General features: G+C 40.1%; 1 protein-coding gene across 7 annotated transcripts in view; it reads left to right on the top strand.

Moving 5' to 3' along the window:
• NSUN6 (NOP2/Sun RNA methyltransferase 6) overlaps positions 1–25,609 on the top strand; it is an 83,013-nt gene that overhangs the window by 27,053 nt on the left and 30,351 nt on the right. For 4 of the 7 annotated variants that reach the window (XM_063610148.1, XM_055296701.2, XM_063610150.1 and 1 more), the window contains 4 exons: positions 3,209–3,318; positions 4,888–5,041; positions 9,547–9,628; positions 23,497–23,616. In XM_063610148.1, the coding sequence (XP_063466218.1) occupies positions 3,209–3,318; positions 4,888–5,041; positions 9,547–9,628; positions 23,497–23,616 (466 nt within the window). Of the gene's footprint in view, positions 1–3,208; positions 3,319–4,887; positions 5,054–9,546; positions 9,629–23,496; positions 23,617–25,609 lie in introns of all 7 variants that reach the window. The other 3 variants (XM_063610143.1, XM_063610149.1, XM_063610144.1) reach the window with 1 other exon arrangement.

Below are 25,609 nucleotides of genomic sequence, written 5' to 3'. Positions count from 1 at the left end.
CTAAATTTGGGGTCTTTTGTTTAAACAATTAAGTGTTAATACTAAGGATGAGAAATACCCAGTAGTCAGTACAAGGCAGTAATTAAAAGTAGGTCTTTCTTGCCTTAGGATATAGGCTGGAGAAAAATGTGTTTCCAAGAATGCGAAGCCATAAGTTCCCTCTGTCATAAAGGTGTGGAATGCCAATTGCTGTAACCTAAATTGTCTTGGAAACTGCAAACTGGGAAATTAACTATTTGGTCCCAAGCCAATTCCTGGTGCTTGGCAAAACCTAAGTGACACCACTCTGGAGCAGCACTCATTCAATCCAAGCCAAACACTTGGCATTGTTAAAAGCTACACTAGGAATCAAGCCACTATGAGTAAGAATCAGCATATATAACAAGCTGCAAGATTAGATTTCCCTCAGAACTTTTAACAAACAGACCTCTCTGGCAGAGACTATAAAAACAGTTTTCTTCGAAGATCAAGTGAGATCAGGCATGTTCAGAGTGGTATGGCTGTAGACAAAACAGTTTTCTTAAAATGATTAAAAATGAAAGAATAGAACATAAAAGACCCTAAGGATAAAAAGGTAGAATTGAAAACAAATTTCTAAAAATAAAATATCATTAAAATTAAAAACTCATACAATGAATTAAACAGCAGATTAGAGCCAACTGATGAGAAAGTTTTTGAATTAGGAGATGACTCTTAGGAAATACCTAGAATGCAGCAGAGAGAAATTAAAAATATGAAAATGAAATTGAGTCATGAAAAAAAGAGCACTTTATATTTCTTTTTTTTTTTTTTTTTTTTTTTTTTTTTTTTTTTGAGATGGAGTTTTGCTCTTGTTACCCAGGCTGGAGTGCAATGGCACCATCTTGGCTCACTGCAACCTCCATCTCCTGGGTTCAAGTGATTCTCCTGCCTCAGCCTTCCAAGTAGCTGGGGTTACAGGCATGTGCCACCATGCCTGGGTAATTTTGTGTTTTTAGTAGAGATGGGGTTTATTCATGTTGGTCAGGCTGGTCTGAAACTCCCAACCTCAGGTGATCCACCCGCCTCAGCCTCCAAAAGTGCTGGGATTACAGGCCTGAGCCACTGCACCTGACCAGCAGTTATATTTTTAATGAGTCCCAGGTATAGAGAATATGAATAATGGGGGAAAGACAATAATCACAAATGTAATGACTATGAATTTCTGTCATTGATGAAAAATTTAAGAAGTGTGAGCTTGAAGCCAAAAGTAAAAGTAGATTCTTATCTACATACTTCAGAGTGAAACTGCAGAACACCAAAGACATAGAGAAAATCTGAAACCAGTAGTAAAAGGCAGGAAGCTATTTTAGTCATCACAAAGAGATATGTTTCTGACATCAGGAGATAGGCGCACAAGACCTATCAGAACTAGAAGGTAGCTTGATTCCTAAATCAATCAATGTCAAGGCTTAGAACTTTAAGATGATGCTGAGTGTCTTAGTTTATTTTGTGCTGCTATAGCAGAATACCTGAGATTGGGTAATTTATAAAGAACATAAATTTATTTTTTGTAGTGTTAGAGGATGGGAAGTCCAAGATCGAGGCAAATGCATCTGGTGAGGGCTTTCTTGCTACATCTGTACATGGTAGAGGGCACAAGGGCAAGAGAAAGCAAACTCACTGCTGCAAGCCCTTTTTATTATAGCATGAATTCATTCACGAGGGCAGAGCACTCATGGTGTAACCGGCTCCCAGTAGGCCTCATATTCCAACACTGTTGCACTAGGGATTAAGTTGCCAGCACATGAATATTGGGGGACACATCCAGACCGTAACATTGAGGCATCTAGTTTGGTTATCTGGGCAGATAATGACGCCTCATTCAAGATTGGAAACAGGATGAAAAGATTTGGGATCCTGCCAAGGAGTGGAGGAATGGATGAGGGAAAACTGACATTGTTTAGGACTTGTTGAGTTTGAAGTAACTGTGAGACATCTCTATATAGCTGTCCGTAGGTAATTAGAAATATCAATTAAGAGTCTAAGCTGGGCATGGTGGCTCATGCCTATAATCCCAGCACTTTGAGAGGCTGAGGCTGGTGGATCACCTAAGGTCAGGAGTTCGAGACCCACCTGGCCAACATGGTAAAACCCCGTCGCTACTAAAAATACACAAGTTAGCCAGGTGTGGTGGCAGGCATCTGTAATCCCAGTTACTCAGGAGGCTGAGGCACTAGAATTGCTTTAACCCAGATGGCAGAGGTTGCAGTGAGCCAAGATTGCGCCACTGCACTCCAGCTTAGGCGACAGAGACGGACTTGGTCTCAAAAAAAAAAAAAAAAAAAAATACTAGAAAGGCTAAACATTAGAATTTATGGATTGTTTTTGTGAGTGATTATTGAAATCATGAGTTTGCCAAGGGATAGAATGCAAGGTGAGTAGAGATGGTCGCATCTTTTGGAACTTGGTGGGGAGAGCATCTAAGAAGTAGGCAGAGAATGAGCAATGAGAATGTTTGGGACCAGGAAGGAGTAGGTATAAAGCTGAAAACTTAGTAAGATTTGATGAATTGGCGGTCATGGAATTGAAGACAGGATGCACCTAACTCCCCCAGCAATGAATTGTGACAGCACATCCAAGAAAGCTTATTAGAGACTCAGTGTTAAGAGTTTTTATTTAGGGCTGATCACATTGGGTCCCTGATCTTTGGAACCCTGAGTGTTAGAAGTAATACAGATTTTAGTGGTCTAAGAAATGAATAGAATGTGAGAAATTGGAAAAGACTCAAAAAGGTTGGCCAGCAAAGGAAGGAAAAAAGATTTATCTTCTTTTCCTGTCTTGTTTAAATTATTCATAATTTACCTTGCAACAATTTACCACTTTAGAAATGTTTTTGTAATTCTTTGTGTGTTTTTCTATTTTAGTCTTTGAAGACAGATAAAGTCTATTTTTCTCCTAATGCTATGATAAACAGTAATGCTTGTTAAATGATTAAGCAATTTCTGGTGCCACTTTATTGCCTTCCACCAGATGGACCTCTTGATTTTTTTCTTCCTCTCAAGTGCCCATCTTCGTGTTGCTGTTTTTTCCTGTTTCCTCTATATGTATGCCTCTTTTTTCAGCTTTTTCTTATGTACTCAGGACAATTAAGACTAAAGAGGTTATTAGCGTTCAGATAGAACACGGGAAAAATTGGTAGGCATTGGAGGTATGTTACTATTAAACTTCTTGTTTCTTACATTTCTAGAAAGAATATTAAAAAACAACAGTGTGAAGCCATTGTTGGAGCCCAGTGTGGCAATGCAGTTTTAAGAGGAGCCCATGTCTATGCCCCAGGCATTGTGTCCGCATCAAAATGTAAGTATAATGTTGAGATTTGTCTTTAAGGTTCTCTAAAATTTATGTGCATTTTCAAATGGAAAATTTATTGATGTCACTAAGACGTATTCCAAATTTTCCTTGGTCGGATATTTTTCCAGCTTTGCATTTAGGGTTTTATCTGATAAGGACTAAGAAACTAGTCATCATGTAAGGTTTTCTGAGTTTTTTTTTTTTTTTCCTTCCAAGTAAGGATGTATTTGATGATGGCTGTTTTAGTGGATCATTACTGATAAATAGAGAGAGTACGTCAGTGAACTTCTGTTTTGTTTTCTTGACTGCATTGCCTTAAAACCTCAGAAAGCTGTCGTACCATTAGTAAGAGAACATCCAGAACCTGGAATCTGAACATTGAGATGAAACTTAATATTCTTAATGTGTTCACCCAGTTGGCGACATACCTGTATTGCATATGCTTAGTAAGTTAGTCACTGTGGTTCAGTGGTACCTTATTGGACTTGAAATCAATAAACATTTGCTTTGATCCATAGAAAACTTATTCAGTCTCTGGGCCTCAGTTACGGTGTCCTTGAAATGAATAATTTGATCTGTGTCAGAATTGGGTCACCTACTACCTGCTGGCCAAGTCTGGCCCATGTCTGTTTGTGTGTGGTCCATAAGCTAAGAATGGTTTTTTCAGTTTTAAAATGTTGTGAAAAGATACATATATAAAGAAGAATATGCCACAGAGACCTTATGTGGCTACAAAGCCTAAAATATTTATTTGCCCTTTACAGGAAAAGTGTGTTGACATCTGATCTACATGATTTTAACAGTTCTCTTAGCTCTAGCTAATAGGCTGTTCACTACTGTTGTCAGGTAATAGACCAAATAAATTTATGATAGATTAGGTTTAAAAATGTTTTTTGGAAGTGGAATATAATTTCCCATTGTAAATATCACTGGGAGTTGTTACAGAAAATAAATGCCTACAAAAACTGGATTTAATCAGCCATATAAAGCAACTGTGTACACTGTATACTGTAAAAGGTATTCTGAGTGTATACACACACGTATATATGTGTGCATAGGTATGTGTGTATATATATGAATGACTATATATGCTTATCATTAAAGTCTCTGCCTTAATTGTGCTGTCACATCAAAATAGCAAATACAAACAGGGTTATGGGATTTAGAAATATTTCTTTGAAGGATTTTACGGTACATTTTTGAACAATTCTTTTGAAGGAAACTTAGAACTTTGAGGTTTGAGCTGAGATGTCTAGATTTATAGGAAATCTTTTAAGGCTTGGGGGAAATAATTTGGCTTAGCTACAGATTTCCGGTTGCGGGTAGGATGTTTTGAAGCTGTTCTATTTCTTTATTTTCACTGAAAAGGATTCTTCAGTGAGTTTTATTGTTAGGGAATATTTTAAAGTAAAAAGTCAGATTTTCTATTAAAGATTAATTGAGATAATGAGCCAGTTTGAACTGCTTCATGCCCACTATTGATGCCTCTAGAGATCGCCAATCTAACTCAAAGAATTTTCACGATTCTTCTGCCAAAGCATAAATCAATGTAATCTGATTTTCTTCTTTCTCTAGTTATGAAAGCTGGAGATGTTATTTCTGTATACTCTGATATTAAAGGAAAATGTAAGAAAGGAGCCAAAGAATTTGATGGAACAAAAGTATTTCTGGGAAATGGGATTTCTGAACTAAGCCGCAAAGAAATCTTCAGTGGATTACCTGAACTGAAGTATGTCATCAGGTGCTTTGGGGAAATCAGCGTCCTTTTTGTGGGTCAATGAAAATTAAAAATAATGTAAAATGTATCTAGTTGCATTATATGAAATTTTTTTGGTATAAATCCACCTGGAAAAAAATTGTTTAACCCATATTTCCATGATTTTTGGTCAAAAAGGATAACTGATCAAATTAAAGAGCCTTATTAAGCAACTAGTTACATTTTAATTGTCAAATATTTTTACTTGTCCTTCTGAATCTTATTTTTTTCAAAGTATTTTGCATCTTTGAAAACCATTGCTCATCATGATGGAGAATGAATTAGATGATCTATCCAGATCATTTTTAATGTTCTTATTTGTCAAGAAAAAGTTTGATTTTAATATAAATTAAATATTTTTTAATTAAAAATAAATTTTACCAGAAACCTAGCACTCACATGAATATTTGTGGTTAAAAATGAATGTTTAGGTTTGTTCAAACTAAATTAAAATATAGTCTGTTCTAAATCATTCCTGGTTGCTAGTGGCCCTGAATAAATTGGTGGAAAATCCAAGCTCTTATTTTCTTAGCTTTTTCAGGCTTTTTGAATTCTGTGGACAGCTCCATTACTCCAAAGTTCATGGCTGACATAGACGTGCTGAAAGCTGTGAATTTCTCCATTTAGAATTGGACGATATCCCTGACTAGTAGAACAGTTTTTCAAGTTGCAACAGTTTGGGTTTGTAGTTGAAATTCATTCGTTCTTCTGAAGAAGATGACTGTTGGATTCCCTAGATCTAGGTAGCAGCACTTTCCAAATGGCCAAGAAAAAAGATTTTGTTCTCTTTAGAAGGCTTCATGAATATAAAGATTATGCATATATCTGCTATGTTTATCTTTGGACCTGTAATAGGTAATTGATATTTTGACTGCCTCCATTAGTTCATTGTTAATGGTATACTCTTCATTCTTTTAGGTTATTTGTTGTAGTTCCAATTATCATGCTGAATAATGTTTTCTGAACAATGTTCTGAATAATTTTTTATTGGTGGAAGTAGGAGGCAACCAACTTCTACCTTTTGGCCTGGCGTGGTGGCTCACTCCTGTAATTCCAGCACTTTGAGAGGCCAAGGTGGGCAGATCACTTGAGGTCAGGAGTTTGAGACCAGCCTAACCAACACGGTGAAACCCAGTCTCTACTAAAAATACAGAAATAAGCTAGGTGTGGTGGTCGGTGCTTGTAATCTCAGCTACTCAGGATGCTGAGGCAGGAGAATCGCTTGAATCCAGGAGGTTGCAGTGAGCCCAAGATTGCACCACTGCACTCCAGCCTGGGTGACACAGCGAGACTTCAGAATTTCAAAAAAAAGGAAAATAAAGTTGGTTTTTAAACTCAATTTCTTCAGTTATACTGTTGGAAGTTTTGTCTCTTCCGGTGGGAGAAGCAGGCTGCTATAACAGAAATGCTACATGTACACCCTGTTTCTTATTTATATTCCTTAAAAAATTTTAAACCAACGCAACTAATGGTACAATTGTTATTCAGTTAGTGAATTTGAGCCCCTTGCTTTCTTGAATTCCAGATGGGTTGAATCATTCATAGATTCATGAAGGCAGATTTATTTACTAACAGACTGTATTAACATATGCAATCTTGTACTTTGCATTATTATATGGAGATACGTGGCTACAAAAATAATTTTTAAAGAAACATGTAATCTCATACCTGAATAATAATTGGCTTAAATTATTCTTCGTTATGTTACTTTAAGTTCAGTGATTTATAGCACTCCCTTGTTCTGGTAGGCATGGTCAGAAGGAGATAGTTGAAGAGCACCAGAACTTAAAGTGGTAGTTAGGAACTGAGTTAGGAAGACAGGCATGAACATTTTCAAGTTTCAGTTTTTTTTAGAGGGCTGGAGTCCTGCAAGTCAGAAAGTCATTTAAATTATAGAGTGATCAGACTGTGGAATTCAAGATATTCAATAATAGTTGTAGATTCTGGGTATTGATCAAGGTAAGAGTACCAGGTGTCACAACAAAGGAGTGACTTGCCTTGCTTTTTCTTTTAGAGACAGGGTCTTGCTCTGTCACTAAGGCTGGAGTGGTGTGATCAAAGCTCACTATAACCTTGAATTCCTGAGCTCAAGTGATCCTCCTACTTCAGCCTCTGAGTAGCTAGTACTATAGCACGTGACACCATGATCAGCTGATATTTTAATTTTTTTTTATAGAAATGGGGGTCTTGCTATGTTGCCCAGTATGGTCTTGAACTGGGTCTCAAGCAGTTCTCCACCTGCCTCCCAAAGTGCTAAGATTACAGGGATGAGATGCCACACTCAGCCAGGACTGGCTTTCAAATGCGAGTCAGTGACGTTTCAGAAGCTTCGTTTGTATATTTTCTGCTCAGTAGCAGGGGATATTTGCCTTGGAAGTGGATACAATGGTTTGATTTGGTCCCGACTGGAGCAGCGAGTGAGTTTTACCTCTGATTAAAAGTGTACATTCATGGATTTCAAGTGGTAAACAAATAAGTAAGGTGGTAAAGGGATGGGAAGAGGAAGAAAAGGAGTCAGCATTTATTGTATGCTAAAGGCTGTTACAACTGAGGGAGCCAGGCATGGTGGCTCATACCTGTTATCCAGGAACTCCAGAAGCTGAGGCAGAAGGATCACTTGAGTCTAGGAGTTTGATGCCATTCTGGGCAACATAGTGAGACTCTGTACACACACACACACACACACACACACACACACACACCATCGTGAGACTCTGTCCACACACACACCTACCTGGCATGGTGGTGTGTGCCTGTAGTCCAGCTACTGGGGAGGCTAAGGTGGGAGGATCACTTAAACCCAGTAGTTAGAGGCTGCAGTGAGCTATGATTGTGCCACTGTGCTCCAGCCTGTGTGACAGAGTGAGACCCTGTGTCTAAAAATAAATAAATAAATAAAACCAATAACAAAACCGAGGGGAGTTTATAGTCATACCATTGCAGTAATAGTCCACAGATATCTACTGACATTATTTTACTCTAAAGACTAACATAAGCTTATCCTGCCAACATTAGATAGAGTACACACCATCCGTGTAGATGCATCTCCGCCAAGATCAACTCATAAGCTGTTCCATAAGCTAGCTATGAACTTGTCTACCGTACTGCTTCTAAGACTTTTATCTTTGCCCATCCTAATGGGACTCTCCTTGGATTGTACCCTTAAACTAGGTATAAGTTATGATTTTTAAAAAAACATTTTTTAAAAATTTTATTTATTTGGGTGCTCATTGCCCAGGCTGGAGTGCAGTGGCAGGATCCTGACTCATTGCAGCCTCCAACTCCTGGGCTCAAGGGATCCCTCCGCTTCAGTCTCCTGAGTAGCCGAGACTACAGGTACACTCCACCATGCCTTTGTAATTTTTTGAATTTTGTGTAGAGATGTTGCCCAGGCTGGTGTCAAACTTCTGACCTCAAGTGATCCTCCTGTGCCAGTCTCTCAAAAGTGCTGGGATTACAGGCATGAGCCACTGTGCTGGCTTAAATCCTGATTTTTATACTTTCCTTTTAATTAGACTATACTTTTTCCTGTGCGGTCCTAATCCCCAGAACTCTTTGGATTTCTTTGGATTTCTCCTTTCGCTTGCTCTGTCTGGTTTGGCCTGACACACAAGGCCAGGCTTGGCTTTGTCTGACAGGATTTGGGTGTTCTTTCTCTGCTTCAATAGCCTCTGACAACATCTCTGAGATTGTAATGTTTGTCTTGATGAGTCACTCTCCATCAGGCCATTCTGAGTCCTGGCCCTTCCTGCTCTGATCAGTTTCACTGCCACTCCTAAAATGGGACAAAGGTGGAAAAGGTTATCCTTGAGATTGTGTTAGTACCAGGCAATTATTCTATAAAGAGCTGACAGGAAATAATAAAGCATGAGGTAGTGTTTGCTTTTCAGTCTGTTCAAATCTCTACAGACACTCATTTGTGCTTAAATGAAACGTTTATGTAACTTTTTCCTTTTTAGTTATGATGGCTTCCTATTCTGCAGGTAAAAATTCAAAAACAATTCACAGGACTACTTTATGTATTTTGTTGTTGAATAAAAGAGTTCTTTTTTTTTTTTTTTTTTTTTTTTTTTTTGAGACGGAGTTTCACTCTCGTCGCCCAGGCTGGAGTGTAATGGCACGAACTTGGCTTGTTGCAACCTCTGCCTCCCAGGTTCAAGTGATTCTCCTGTCTCAGCCTCCCGAGTAGCTGGAATTACAGGCACCCGCCACCACTCTCGGCTATTTTTTTGTATTTTTAGTAGAGACAGGGTTTCTCCATGTTGGTCGGGCAGGTCTTGAACTCCTGACCTCAACTGATCCTCCCACCTGTGCCTCCCAAAGTGCTGGGATTACAGGCTTGAGCTACCACACCCTGCCAAAAGAGTTCTTAAAAAGAGCATCTTTGTTTGACAGGCTATTTGAGAATGTTTCTGGAAACATAGTTTGTGTAGACCATGGAATTTATACAGACTAATGTTAGATTTCCTATTTTTCAGAGGCATGGGCATAAGAATGACAGAACCAGTATATCTCAGCCCTTCATTTGACAATGTACTGCCCCGTTACTTATTTTTACAAGTAAGTATGTATAAAAGTAAAATGTTTAGTGACATTGAAACATACATCAGTGAATTACTTGAAATCTAGGATTTTTTAAAATTTAAGATTTTTTCTGTGGTCTGCTTATATACACTGATCTACCTTTGGTTAAGCAGTAAGAAAAAACTTTACAAGCATTCTCCTTTCTTTTCTTTTTCTCATTTGATTTTTAAACTACTTTTTATTTCTTTGCCCAAAGGTGATTTAATAACTGATTAAAATGACTGCTTTCCATCTCAAAATTTTAATCCCTGAATATTGCATGCATTTCATATACATGTGTGGTGTTCCATTAGCAAATCATTTGATTTGTTATAGTCTGATGGTTTGGTGGTAGTATTATAATTCTCAATATAAGATGAAGATACTGAAGATCAGATCTGTTAGGGCTCTTGGCCTATGTCACATTCCAGGTTATTGGTGGTATCTGACCTCAAACCTAAGTCCAAATGCCGTGTGCTGCCCCACCTTCTCTGTCCAGTAATACTAATAATTATTATTTTGAGACAGGCTCTCACTCTGTTGTCTAGGCTGGAGTGCAGTGGTACAATCGTAGCTCCCTGTAACCTCAAACTCCTGGGCTCAAGCGATCTTCCTGCCTTAGCCTCGCAAATAGTTGGGACCACGGGTGTGCAATACTATGCCCCACTAATTTTTTTTGATGTTTTTGTAGAGATGGGGCCTCACTTTGTGGCCCAGGCTGGTCTCAAACTCCTGGCCTCAAGTGATCCTCCTGCCTTGGCCTCCCGACGTGTTGGAATTATAGGTGTGAGCCCCACTGTACCTAGCCTTTGCCCAGTATTTAGCCAACAGACATTTTTTGAATTCAGAGGTTATTTCTGGTGTGAACAAACAGAAAAATGGATGTTTATTATTACCTATTTGCACATTGGTGGTGTTCTAACATTAGGATATATAATCTAACATATAATTATGAATCATTTTGGGGATTTTCATTTGCTAATTTTAGTTTCAGTGGAGTTTTTTTGTGCTTGTTTATTATATAATTTATTTTCAAACACTTGTGTTCATTTGGCAATGTAGCCCTGAGTCATTGCTAGTGATACCTGTAAGCCTTTAAGTTAATAATGTTTAATGCAATGTTAGTTTTCTCTTTGGTTTGACAGTACCTGCTCATCTCATAATTTAGAGTTTTTTTTTTTTTTTTGGAGACCGGATCTTACTCTGTCACCCAGGCTGGAGTGCAGTGGCATCATCTTGGCTCACTGCAGCCTTGATCTCCCAGGCTCAGGTGATCCTCCTCCCACCTCAGCCTCCTGGGTAGCTGGGGCTACAGCATGCGCCACCACACCCAGCTAATTTTTTGTATTTTTAGTAGAGATGGGGTTTTGCCATATTGTCCAGGCTGGTCTTGAATTCCTGAGCTCAAGTGATCCTCTTGTTTTGGCCTTCCAAAGTTCTGGGATTACAGGCATGAGCCACCATGCCTGGTCATTATTTAGTTTCGACTTTATAAAAAGAGAAATCTAGTATAGTGCAAATTTTCTTTTTACGTTTTTTTGCTATCTATAGCTGCACTCCTTCACCTTAAAATCAGTTTAATGATGACTTTATGAAATATTGTGAGTCATTTTGTGATTCATACTGTCCAGACTACCGTAGAGCCATGTTCTTTGTCACCGAATAGCAAGGGACATAAGAATTTCCTGCCAGAATAAAGCTTTTGTGTCTGAGGGCAGTTTAAGTTTTCGTCATTTCTCTAGTGAAAGCTGTTTTATTTTTTGTAATCTATTTTGATGGCCAGTTTCTGATGGCCATTGAAACTTGTTATAAGGGATACTAACAGTAATCGCAGCTAACACTGACTGAGTGCTTATTGTGGTCCATGTACTGAGCTGAGTGTTTTACATACAGTATTTACTTCTTACAAACCTTCGATTTCATGGATAAGGAAATAGAGTCTTAGAAAAGTAAAGTGCATAGTCTGTAGTAGGCATTAGTAGTTTTTCAGTGATTAAAGGAGTGATTTGCTGTGTGCTGCATAGGTAAACGTTGGCAGAGTCAAAATTTGAATCCAGGTCTTTCTGATTTCAAGCCTGTATTCTTGGCCCTATGCCAGTGCTTCAGATGTAACCCTTAGAAAATCTGCATCTGAATCACCAGCAGGGCCTTTTGAAAATGCAGTTCTTGGGTCCTAATTTAGATTTACTGAGTTCTAAGTTCAGGGAGTGAGGGCTTTAAGCAATTCACATATTACATTAAATTTCTCAAGTGCTTCTTTGATAGTTTCCCAAAAACTCTGTGGTCAGTGTTTAGTTAGTATTAGTTGATCTTTTTGTGTTATAACTTCCTTTTCATATTGGTTCAGAACTACTAGAATCTTATCTGTGTCTTATCTGATCCGTAAAATCTAAATAGCTTAATTCAATGCAGACCAGAACCAGGTGATACTCATTTCTGTAAGGAAAATTCTGAAAGAATGTGCAGAAGAGTAAGAAGAATGTGGAATTTTAAAAATTGATTATTATCCTTGAATTTTTACATACGTAATGATTCTTGCAAATAGAACAAGTTTCACATTTACATATAATAGTAATATAAAACGCATTTGAAATGTTTCAACAAGTTGTCTTTCTTTTCAGACAAACATAATTGAATACTCAAGTGACTATAAAGTGGATTAAATGACAGTCCCTGAAAGTACATCATGTGAGAGGCATCATCTAAATGAAAGTAGTTTTCAATAGTGTTAAATCATTGCAATAGATGCTGATACTTTAATAACAAATTGAAAATTATTTTTGCTTTTGTCAGTATCCATGCTTTACTTCTCTAACAGCTAAGAAGCTCCTGGTAGCCATAATTTGCAGTTTTCATTTTGGTTTTAGGAATTGATTAACTTAGATCTAATATGGAAGATGCCCAAGCCTTTCATAGGTCTCAGCCAACACAGGGAGCCTCATTAGCTCACAAATGTTATAATTTGATCACACCATTCACCAAGACTGCAGTAAATTTGTATGTATCAAATCACTTGAAAAACTTGTAATATAGGTACCTAGAGTCTATTCCTGGATTTTCTGTTTTGTTTTTTGTTTTTTTTGTTTTTTTTTTTTTGAGACAAGTCTCGCTCTGTGGCCCAGGCTGGATTGCAGTGTCGCAATCTCGGCTCACTGCAAGCTCCGCCTCCTGGGTTCACGCCATTCTCCCGCCTCAGCCTCTCCGAGTAGCTGGGACTACAGGCGCCCGCCACCACGCCCGGCTAATTTTTTGTATTTTTAGTAGAGACAGGGTTTCACCGTGGTCTCGATCTCCTGACCTCGTGATCCGCCCGCCTCGGCCTTCCAAAGTGCTGGGATTACAAGCGTGAGCCACCGCGCCTGGCCGAAGGATTTTCTTTTTAATAAAGATTTTTTTCCTACTTTCTCTCATAAGGTTGAAAAGTTTTTATTTTAGAATAATTTCAGAATTACAGAATAAAATTTTAGAATTACAGATTTGCAAAGACAATGATTTCTATATACCCTTCGCCCAGTTTCTCCTAAGGGTAATACACTACCATGGTACATTTGATAAAGCTTAGAAAGCAACACTGGTGTGTTACTATGTTATGAATGTTACCTACGTAACCCCAAATGCTGTGAATACCACATTACCCTAAACTGCAAGTGATATTCAGATTTCACCAGTTTGTCTCAATGTCCTATTTATGTTCAGGATCTGATCCAGGATCCCACGCTCATTTAATCATGATGTCTCTTCTGGCCTGCGATAGTTGCTCAGTCTTGCCTTGTTGTTAAGACCTTGACAGTTTTGAGACTAAGGTATTTTGTTGAATGTCCCTCATTTTGGATTCATCTAGGCTGGGGTTGTTGGATTTTTGAGAAGAATACCACAGAGATGAAGTGTCCTTATCGGGGGTACATGATAACCCCCCTGGAGATTGTGAGTTAGGCCTACAGGAATCTGCTGTTTGTGTATTTCACACTTTTAAGAGTATTGTGATACAGACCCAGATTTGGGAACCATCCTACAAAGAAGTGTCCACTTTAGTTTTTTTTTGTAACGTAATGACCAATAATTTAAAAATATTTATTATGCATCAGGCACTGCGCTGAACACTTTTAGGCCTTGTGTAATTTCTTCTTTCCCCCATCATGTCCATCTCTGATCCAGCATTCTCACTTATTATCTTCAGTCAACTTTTATTTCTTATATTCTTTCCATTTTGTCATAAGTTGTTTAATAGAATTGTTCCATTTTTGAGAATGATGTTTGTCTCTCATGTGCTTCCATTTTTTTTGTAGGCTGAATGTATTTTTTTATTAGATCTCTGTCATAAGAAAACTTGCTAGAATCCTTAGGTTGTATGATGTTTCATACTGTTGCACCCCCTTACCATTACTTATTGATGCTGTAGGATGTTTTCCATGTGTGCAACAAAAGTTGACGTGTAAGCCTCAGAGTGTCACATCTGGAGTCAGACCACACCCATGTGTCCCTTACTGGTGATGTTTGTTTTGACAGCCTATCTAGACGCCAACTGATTTCACCACAACACATAAATTTATGTTTTCTCCCCCTTGTAACTAATAACCAGTCTGTGGGGAGACAGTTTAAAAAGTCATTCAAATCCTGCTCCTAATTCAAATTTCCCCCTCGATTTTGCATCCATTGATGATTTTTGCCTGAGCTACTTGTTACTGTTACAGAACAGTGATTTTTCCAACTTTGCCAGTCAGGAATGGGCACTTTAATATAAGAGGCCTCCCTTCTTCCCTTTTTATTTACTTATTTATTAACAGCGTACACTCACAAATTCCTATTTTTTCAATGGTTTATAGTTCATTACTGTATTTAATTATTTTGGTGCTGAAATTATCCCAGATTTGGCCTGTAGGAGCCCATTCCCAAATTAATTTTAATCCACATAGTATAAAACAATTTTCCTACGCTTTTTTTTTTTTTTTTTTTTTAAAAAGACAGAGTCTCTGCTGGGCGCGGTGGCTCACACCTGTAATCCCAGCACTGTCTCGGCTGGGCACGGTGGCTCACACCTGTAATTCCAGCACTTTGGGAGGCCAAGATGGGCGGATCACAAGGTCAGGAGATGGAGAACATCCTGGCTAACACGTGAAACCCCGTCTCTACTAAAAATATAAAAAAATAGCCGGGTGTGGTGGCGGGCGCCTGTAGTCCCAGCTACTCAGGAGGCTGAGGCAGGAGAATGGCATGAACCCGGGAGGTGGAGCTTGCAGTGAGCCGAGATCGCGCCACTGCACTCCAGCCTGGGCGACAGAGTGAGACTCCGTCTCAAAAAAAAAAAGGAGACGAGTCTCGCTCTGTCCACCCAGGCTGGAGTGAATTGTCATGATCTCGGGTCACTGCAACCTCCCCATCCCGGGTTTAAGCCATTCTCCTGCCTCAGCTTCCCAAGTAGCTGGAACTACAGGCATGCGTCACTATGCCCAGTTAATTTTTGTATTTTTAGTAGAGACAGGATTTCACTATATGTTGGCCAGGCTGGTCTCCAACTCCTGACCTCAAGTGATCTACCCACCTCAACCTCCCAAAGTGCTGAGATTACAGGTGTGAGCCACCATACCTGGCCTTCCTACACTTTAACGTACAAATATAATAAAAATCCTGTGGGATTTGTTAAAATGCAGACTCTGATTCATAAGTCTGGAGTGGGTTCTGAGATTCTGTATTTCTAACAAGATCCCAGGAAATTTGGATTCCCCTGATTTGTGGGCCATACTTTGAGCAACAAAGCAGTGGGAAGATCTGAGTAGCTTCAGTCTCTAAAATTGAAGAGCATCCCTTCACATTTTACATCTTCCTATTATGCTGCTGGATTTTTTGCATGATAGAACTGCTAATTTGAATAAATGTGTATTGTGGAAACTTGCTTAGATCTTTGAAGAAGTATAAATATGTAGGTAGAATAACTTTGTGATCATAAGGTTTCTTCTCTATCTCACCTGTCATCTATCACTTGTAAGTAATGCTTTTAACAAGTCTGATGCTTTTTTTTTCTTTTTTTTTTTTTTTTTTTTTTGATATGGAGACTCACTCTGTCGCCCAGGCTGGAGTGCAGTGGCGTGATCTCGGCTCACTGCAACCTCTGCCTCCTAGGTTCAAGTGATTCTCCTGCCTCAGCCTCCTGAGTACCTGGGACTACAGGTGTGTGCCACTATGCCCAGCTAATTTTTGTATTTTTAGCAGAGACAGAGTTTCACCATGTTGGCCAGGATGGTCTCGATCTCTTGACTTCATGATCTGCCTGCCTTAATCTCCCAAAGTGCTGGGATTACACGTGTGAGCCACCACGCCCGGCAGTCTGATGCTTTTAAGTTGTGTGTAGTTAGTGCTCAGCTGTTGCTTTTGGCAGTAACTCACTTTCAGCTTATTAAATATAAAAGAAGGATATCATTTTACTCCTGTTACAATAAAAAGGGCATGCGGCCGAGCACGGTGGCTCACGCCTGTAATCCCAGCACTTTGAGAGGCCGAAGTGGGTGGATCACCTGAGGTCAGGAGTTGGAGAGCAGCCCGGCCAACATGGTGAAACCCTGTCTCTACTAAAAATACACACACACAAAATTAGCTGGGCATGGTGGTGGCGCCTGTAATCCCAGCTACTTGGGAGGCTGAGGCAGGAGAATCACTTGAACCCAGGAGGTGGAGGTTGAAGTGAGCCGAGATCACACCACTGCACTCCAGCCTGGGTGACAAGAGCAAGACTCTGTCCCAAAAAAAAGAAAAAGGGCATGCATATAGTTCAGGAGTGCTGTTCTTACACCTGCACCAATATGTACATTCCATTGAGCAGAGAGATCTTATTTACTTTCTTAACTCCAGTGCATAGACCAATGTCTGATACATAGTAAGCACTCATTACATTTTGTGGAGTAAATTAATAAACCATCTGTCTACTGTTTTGATTCTGTATTTTATTTTATTGTTTTTGAGGCAGTGGCTGATCTCAGCTCACTGCAACCTCTGCCTCCCAGGTTCAACCGATTCTCATGCCTCAGCCTCCCAAGAAGCTGGATTACAGGCATGAGTCAACCACATCTGGCTAATTTTCATATTTTTAGTAGAGACAGGGTTTTGCCATGTTGGCCAGGCTGGTCTCGAATTCCTGGTCTCAAGTGATCTGCCTGCCTCAGCTTCCCAAAGTGTTGAGATTACAGGTGTGAGCCACTGCACTCGACCTAATTCTGAATTTTAAAAGCATTAATAGGCTAGGACTTACGTAGAGGTTGTATATTTTGGTCAATAAGTGTTTATTAGTCTGATATTAGCTTGATAAGCCTCGTAAATAACTTTGACTTACCACTTGTAGCTACTTCCTCTTTGAGATGGAATACTATGCAGGAGTAACTGGTAGTTTCAAAAAAATGCTGAGACAAATGCATCCCTCACCGATATACCCTCCAACCCACTCAGACTCTGAAAAGATCCAGTAGCAACAAATAGATTTTTCTGGAAGTAGGGAAGAGACTGGACTGCGCCAAAGGCTGCCAGGCTGCCTTGTGAGTATGCAAAACCCACCATAGGCCGGGCATGGTGGCTCACACCTGTAATCCCAACACTTTGGGAGGCCAAGGCGGGTGGATCACTTGAGGTCAGGAGTTCAAGACCAGCCTGGCCAACATGGTGAAACCCCCGTCTCTACTAAAAATACAAAAATTAGGCCAGGCGCAGTGGCTCACGCATGTAATCCCAGCACTTTGGGAGGCCGAGGTGGGCGGATCATGAGGTCAGGAGATCGAGACCATCCTGGCTAACCTGATGAAACCCTGTCTCTACAAAAAATTAGCCAGGCGTGGTGACAGCCAGCTGTATTCCCAGCTACTCCGGAGGCTGAGGCAGGAGAATGGCATGAACCTGGGAGGCGGAGCTCGCAGTGAGCCAAGATTGCGCCACTGCATTCCAGCCTGGGCAACAGAGCAAGACTCTGTCTCAAAAAAAAAAAAAAAAAAAAATGCCAGGTGTGGTGGTGCATGCCTGTAATCCCAGCTACTTGGGAGGCTGAGGCAGGAGAATCAGTTGAACCTGGGAGGCAGAGGTGCAGTAAACTGAGATTGCCCCACTGCATTCCAGCCTGGGTGACAGAGCGAAACACCATCTCAAAACAAAACAACCCCACTATTACCAGGAAGGGGGAATTACCTGTCTCACAATGGCACTCTCCCCCAGCATCTTGATGGATTTATTTCCCCCTTTTTTTTTTCCCCGAGATAGAGTCTTGATCTGTCACCCAGGCTGGAGTGCAGTGGTACAATCTCAGCTTACTGCAATCTCCGCCTCCAGGTTCAAGCAATTCTCCTGCCTCAGCTTCCCGTGCTGGGATTACAGGCGCCCGCCACCGTGCCCAGCTAATTTTTGTATTTCTAGTAGAGATGGGGACCATGTTGGCCAGGTTCGTCTCGAACTCCTGACCTCGTGATCTGGCCGCCTCAGCTTCCCGAAGTCCTGGGATTACAGGCATGAGCCACCACACCCAGCCTTATTTCCTAAGTAAAAAATTGAGGGCTGCTAATCCAGCTGGTTTGGGGAATAAAGTCTTTCTTTACCCCAACCCCCAAAACTCATCCGGCAGTAATACAAGGAACCTCAGCTCTAGTGCCCTGTATCCTGCTCCTAGTTCTGCTCATAACTGTTATGTCTTAGCCCAGCCACTTGGTTTTCCTCACTAGAGAGGAAAATTACTCCTGCCACATCTCAGTAAGGAGCTCTGAGGATAAAGGGAGCTGAACATACACTGAAACACTCGGTTCCTTGGAACAAAGGGTTCAAGTTGAAATCCAGGTGTTATTCTGGTTTGCTGCTTTCCTGCAGTTCTGCCATTTGAAATCTGGGCCCACAGAGAAATCTGTGACATAGTTTCATTTTGAACTTAAATTCTGTTTTGCTTGGCATGTTTCAAAATATCTTTTAAAATACAGGGAAAAAGATATCCAAATCATGAGCTACATCTTCATGCAAGATAACATTTTTTATTCTTCCTAGGAATCTATGCCAGCTTTGATTTAAAGTTGGCTTTGTGCTAGGCACTTTGAATATATATCATCTCAAGCCTGCACTGGCTTATAACTTAAGAAAACTGATGGGGTTTCTTGAATGACATTCAATAACTGGTTAACTTGAGAAGATGAGGTAGTTCATAAGGTGAGTGGCCAAAGTAGTTACACCTTGAAATCTATCTACCAGGCACAAGAGTTTGGCAGCTAGTGTATATATATATATATATATATTTTTTTTTTTTTTTTTTTTTTTGATGGAGTCTTGCTCTTTCACTCAGGCTGGAGTACAATGGCATGATCTCCACTCACTGCAACCTCCACCTCCCAGTTTTGAGAGATTCTCATGTCTTAGCCTCCTGAGTAGCTGTGATTACAGGTGTGCACCACCAAACCCAACTAATTTTTGTATTTCTAGTAGAGGTGGGGTTTCACCATGTTGGCCAGTCTGGTCTCAAACTCCTGACTTCAGGGGAACCACCTGCCTCAGCCTCCCAAAGTGTTGGGATTACAGGCGTGAGCCACTGCACCGGCCAGGTAGTAGTCTCTTTTCTTTTTTTGTTTTATTGAGGCAGGGTCTCATTTTGTCTCCCAGGCTGAGTGTGGTGGTGGGATTATGGCTCACTGCAGCCTTGATCTTCCAGGCTCAAGTGATCTTCCTGCCTCAGCCTCCCAAGGAGCTGAAACTATAGGCACACAATACTATGTGAAGCCAATTTTTTATTTTTATATAGAGATGAGGTCTCACTATGTTGCCCAGGCTGGTCTGGAACCCCTGGCCTGAAGCGGTCCTCCGACCTAGGCCTCTGAAAGTGCTGGGATTACAGGCATGAGCCACCACAACCGACCTCTTTTTTTATTCTATGTAATTACTGAAGTTACTATACAGGACAGGAGGACATAATTACTTGCTTTCTCTTGGAAAAATATTTAGGAAATTTGTGGGGTTTTTTTCGTTTTGCTTTGGTTTTTGATGACTCTTGCCTTTTCCTGGAAAACTGTTACCCCCCAAGCCAATATCCTCTGTGGCTTCCAACAGCCAATGCAAAAGCTTCACATTGTGATGGGGGCTTTTTAGTGGTGAGTGGGGTGTATGGTGAGGGGCTAGTGATAAGGGATAATTTTTAATTTTAGCATCTTAAATTATCCGAAGATACTTTGTAAAGTTAATAGAAGTGTTGTACACAGTCATTAAAATTACAACTGTACTATATCATTTGGTTTTCCAAAATCAAAAAGGAAACTTTTAAATTGCTTAAACACAATCCACAGAATTAAGAAGTAATAGATGTCCTTCAGTTGAACTAATTGTCTAATAAAAGGTTAATAGTTAAATACAGCAACTGTTTTCAAAGTTATATTCTTGGTTCACTGGAAGAAAAAAATGGTGCCTGAAACTTAATTTTTTAATTGCCTCATTTCTTGTAAACAATTTAAAGAGGTTGGACAATCTAGGGAGCATTAAATAAATACTCCCGCCTGGCTCTCCCACCTGTGGCGGCCTTCCTTTATCTGGGTTAGAGCCTGGGTGAGATGTTTGAAAACTTTCATAGGTGATTCCAATGTGCAGCTAAGCGGTAATCAGTGTAGTCCAGCAGTGGTGCACAGCTCCATGCCCACTAGAATCACCTAGGGTGATTTTGAAACCACTGATGCTCCAGTGTTAGAAATTCTGACTTGATTTTACTAGTTAAGGCCCAGACTTTTCTTCCTAAGCTTACCAGGTGATTATATTGCATAACCAGTGTAAAGGAATATTATAGAGGAAGGTTGTAAATTATTTTAAGGAAACTGTCACCGGGCACAGTGGCTCACACCTGTAATCCCAGCACTTCGGGAGGCCAAGGCAGGCGGATAACTTGAGCCCAGAAGTTTGAGACTAGCCTAGGCAACATACTGCAACCCCATTTCTACGCTTGATCTTAGCCAGAAGTCCAAGAAGTCATATAGTGCTACCCCATCTCTACAAAAAATTTTAAAAATTAGCCAGGTGTGGTGGCACATGCCTGTAGTTGTAGTCCTAGCTCCTCTGGAGGCTGATGTGGGAGGATTTTTTGAGCCCAAGAGTTCAAGGTGGCAGTGAGCTTTGATTGCACCACTGCACTCCAGCCTGTGTGACAGAGCAAGACTCTTATCTCCAAAAATAAAAAATAAGCCTGTTATTTGAATATTAAGCCTCGTCACATGGGCTGTTTTATATTTTTTCACTTATTACAAATCAGAAAGTTCTTAATATATTTCTTATGTTTGAATGGAAACTTACATAATCTTTGGCCAATCCATTAATGTTATCATTGTTAGGAGTGAAGCATAGCCAGCTGTCTCTAGATAAAGAATCACCAAATCTTTAGCCACTTTAAACGTGTATTAGTGTTTTCATCTTGGAGTTCAGTTTAAATATTTTTGTAATAAATAAAACTTGCTGCCAGGTATACTGGCTCACTCCTGTAATCCCAACACTTTGGGAGGCCTAGGTGGGCAGCTCACCTGAGCCCAGGACCATCCTGGGCAACTTGGGGGAAACACTGTCTCTACAAAAAAATACAAAGAATTAGCTGAGTGAGGTGATGTGTGCCTGTAGTCCCAGCTATTCGGGAGGCTGAGCTGGGAGGATTGATTGAGACCAGGAGGTTGAGGCTTCAGTGAGCCGTGATTGTGCCACTGCACTGCAACCTGGGTGACAGTCTGAGACCCTGACAGCCTGGGTAACAGAGCCAGATCCTGTCTCAAAAATAAAAATAAATAAGTAGAACTTTCTGGATAAACTATAGTAAGTTAAGCTATTTTTAATGTTTAGCGTCTCAGGTGTCTGTGTGAAGAGACCACCAAACAGGCTTTGTGTGAGCAACAAGGCTGTTTATTTCACCTGGGTGCAGGTGGGCTGAGTCCGAAAAGAGAGTCAGCAAAGGGTGATGGGATTATCATTAGTTCTTATAGGTTTTGGGATAGGCGGTGGAGTTAGGAGCAGTGTTTTGCGGGCAGGGGTGGATCTCAGAAAGTACATTCTCAAGGATGGGAAGAATTACAAAGAACCTTCTTAAGGGTGGGGGAGATTACAAGGTACATTGATCAGTTAGAGTGGGGCAGAAACAAATCACAATGGTGGAATGTCATCAGTTAAGGCTAATTTCACTTCTTTTGTGGATGTTCAGTTGCTTCAGGCCATCTGGATGTATACATGCGGGTCACAGGGGATATGATGGCTTAGCTTGGGCTCAGAGGCCTGACATTTAGCTCTTTGGGTGCCTAAATTGTTTGCATTGATTTTAATGCTTCGTATATTAAGAGGAAGAAATTTGCTTGTTTGAAACTCCTTTCTCACCACTGAGTTTGTTTCAAAGTGGTGATCTTAGATTCCTTTGAGAATGTTGCAGCCATCTCACAGTTTTTTGGTATGTATGTATGTATGTATGTATGTATTTATTTTTAGATGGAGTTTTGCTCTTACTGCCCAGGCTGGAGTGCAATGACGCTATTTCTGCTCACTGCAAACTCCACCTCTTGGGTTCCGGTGATTCTCCTGCCTCAGCCTCCCGAGTAGCTGGGATTACAGACAAGTGCCACCACACCCAGCTAATGTTGTATTTTTAGTAGAGACGGGGTTTCTCCATGTTGGTTAGGCTGGTCTCTAACTCCCGACCTCAGGCGATCCTCCCGCTTTGGCCTCCCAAAGTGCTGGAATTACAGGCATGAGCCAGCACTCCCGGCCATCTCACAGTTCTTGAGGATGTACTAATGGATGTGTTGTTCAGTCTTTTGGTAAGAATGAATTGAAACCTTTAAGCTTTAAGAGGCACAATTGTGAGGATCCCAAATTTGAACCCAGCCTAAGCAAAATAATGAGACTGTCTCCAAAATAACCAAACAAATAACTCCATGCTTATAAGACTCTTTTTCTTGCTAAGTAATTTTAGAAATGAGTTATTTTATGATACTGTTCCATCTGTTTTATTCAAGGCTGTCATTCTATAGTAAGTAGTCCTTATATAATTAATACTAATAACAAATTAATGATTTAATATGACTTACTGCTATAGATGAGGTATGTTTCGGTTGTATAATCTCATAATATATTTTTAGGTGCCAGTCAGAAACAGCCAGGTTTTGAGGTTTTTTGTTGTTGTTGTTGTTTGTTTGTTTTTGCATTTTAGTTCGTTTCCTGTTGAAATGTGGTGGAAGCAGGGACCCAAATATGCCTTTTGGATGATTTAGCAGCAGAAAACAAAGCGTCTTAAGTAAGAGTTAGATGACGAGGCAGCCAAAATATCAAAGTTATATTCTTGGTTAACTGGAAGAAACTAGTTATTTAATATTTATGTGTTCCCAAGTGGAGTTTAAATTATTAAAGTGAACAGTTCTGAGATTGAAGTACTCTCAGATGATACGCCTGTATGAAAACGGCATGCTTTTGTACTAAAATGTTGAGTAGTGACCACTGAGACCAAAATTTTGTACATTTTTTGGGAAAAAGATCTAGAGTGGTCCTGCAATTTTAGAGGTCTCTGGCTTCCAGAATATTGAGAACCGTTGGGATTCAGAAAAGGAAATAATGTGGGTTATTTATTTATTTTTTGCTGGTACCTAGAAAATACTGATAAGGCAGTTGAGTTCAGTTGACTGAAAAGTGTGTCATGTATGTTTTTGTGCAGGTGGTTTGTGTGTAAGTCCTGGGAGATCGTAGGATATTCTAGGAAATTGTAAATTTCCTAACCTGAGTATATTTATAAAAACTGTCCTCTTGGCAGACGTGAGGATGCTGTAGGGGATTACTCCAAAGGGTTCTTCATATTCTCTGGTTCTCGAATTAAAAATGCTTTAGGATTATTAATAATCTATTACATTTTTTTCTTACAGAATTTGCCATCTGCCTTAGTAACTCATGTACTAAATCCTCAACCTGGAGAGAAGATTCTAGACTTGTGTGCAGCACCTGGAGGGAAAACAACACACATTGCAGCACTAATGCATGATCAGGTGAGACTGTCTTCACAGCAAAACCACTCTCACAGTAGTGTATATTTCACAATGTGTAATTTCTGAAACTTAGAGCCATTCACAGTCTCATTTAGTTCAGATTCAGCCAAAATGAAAACTATTCAGTTATTTCAGTCACTACATATTAAGCTCAGTAGACAGTGATCATTTATGAAGACTGTCTCAAGACCTTCTTGAATTTTACAGTTTGCTAATATGATTATAGACTTAATCTGTTATAAAATTAAATTTAATACATTTAGAGATTATTTCATATTCTTATAAGATTTCATAGTTGTTTAAACTATTAAAATATATTCTGACATTAAAAACTAATTTCACAGTATATTATCAAAGTGTGAAATATGTATATGTTAAGATATACAAACATAGTTGTATAATACAGAAACATATACACATACATATAGAATATTTAGTCTTCAAAGTTATTTTGGTCTAAGAAATATCTCTAATAAAAAAAGATATTTTTTAAATACTGACAATGAGATCAAAAAAGAGAAAAGGATATTTGTTGTTTACATTTTGAGGAATGTAATACTCATCAGAGAGGATATACTTGTGTGCTTATTTATACTCTTCTTTGCCCCAAAAGAATTTAAGGTGGTTACAAAAACTCTTGAAGGAAAGATGCATTAAGTACCACTAGGGCCTAAAATAAAGCACCTGAAATAAGAAGAGTTGATTTTGTGGAGTTGCAATGTGTTTTTTTTTGAGACAGAGTCTCGCTCTGTCGCCCAGGCTGGAGTGCAGTGGCGCAATCTCGGCTCACTGCAAGCTCCGCCTCCCGGGTTCACGCCATTCTCCTGCCTCAGCCACTCCGAGTAGCTGGGACTACAGGCGCCCGCCACCATGCCCGGCTAATTTTTTGTATTTTTAGTAGAGACGGGGTTTCACCGTGGTCTCGATCTCCTGACCTTGTGATCCGCCCACCTCGGCCTCCCAAAGTGCTGGGATTACAAGCGTGAGCCACCTCGCCCGGCCGGAGTTGCAATATTTAATGCAAATCGTTTTTAAGTTTATATAGAAGATTAAAGATTGATCATGATAGGCTTTGAGAAAGTGTTAATTCTCCATTAAATTATGGCATATTTATTGTATTTGCTTGAAGGTAATTATTCATAGAGATTTGAATCTTAGTAAAAAAGTCTTTCCAAAGAGAGTCTGGATATTATGGGTGTATCAGTTTTCTTTTGGTTTTATGATGTGTAAAGATACAAAATTTTGGTGGCATACAAATAAACATTTTGGGGGCTCAGGAGTCTATGGGATTCAGCTGATCCCTGCTGGGCTCACTCATGTACTGGTCAGCTGCAGGTGAATTCGACGTTTCTGATGATCTTGGATGGGCCCATTCACTGGGGCTTGGATGGTTGTTGGCTCATCTAAAGTGGCCTCAGCTGAGATGACAAGGCCTCTGGCCGATGTGTAAGCTGTCCTCTGGCTAGGACCAGCAGACTAGCCCAGCAGACTGGCCCAGCAGACTAGCCCAGCAGAGGGCAATAGTTGGGGGCTGGTGATGGCAGAGAGCAAAGCAGAGCAAGTCCAGCTGTTCAAGTGCTTTTCATGGTGTTAAAAAAAACCTCTGCTTACATCACATCTACTGTCATCCTATTTATTGGCCAGAACAAATCAAATGGCTGAATCCGATCACAGTGGCAGCATATTGGGTATTGCAGGATTATCTGGTGAAGGATGAATATACATGGAAAGTTGAAGAATTGAGGCAGTCAGCCACGGTGGGGCAGCAATGCAGACACGAACAACCGGAATAGAAATATTTGAGCCAGAATTGTATCATGAGGTTAAGAGATCGAGACCATCCTGGCCAACATGTGAAACCCCATCTCTACTAAAAATACAAAAAAAAAGTAGCTGGGTGTGGTGGCATGTGCCTGTAGTCCCAGCTACTTGGGAGGCTGATGCAGGAGAATTGCTTGAACCTGGGAGGCAGAGGTTGCAGTGAGCCAAGATC

The sequence above is a fragment of the Symphalangus syndactylus genome, chromosome 10, assembly GCF_028878055.3.
Source record: "Symphalangus syndactylus isolate Jambi chromosome 10, NHGRI_mSymSyn1-v2.1_pri, whole genome shotgun sequence".
Lineage (NCBI taxonomy): Eukaryota > Metazoa > Chordata > Mammalia > Primates > Hylobatidae > Symphalangus > Symphalangus syndactylus.
Note: the sequence above shows the minus strand (reverse complement) of the source record. Positions and strands in the feature narration are given on the sequence as shown.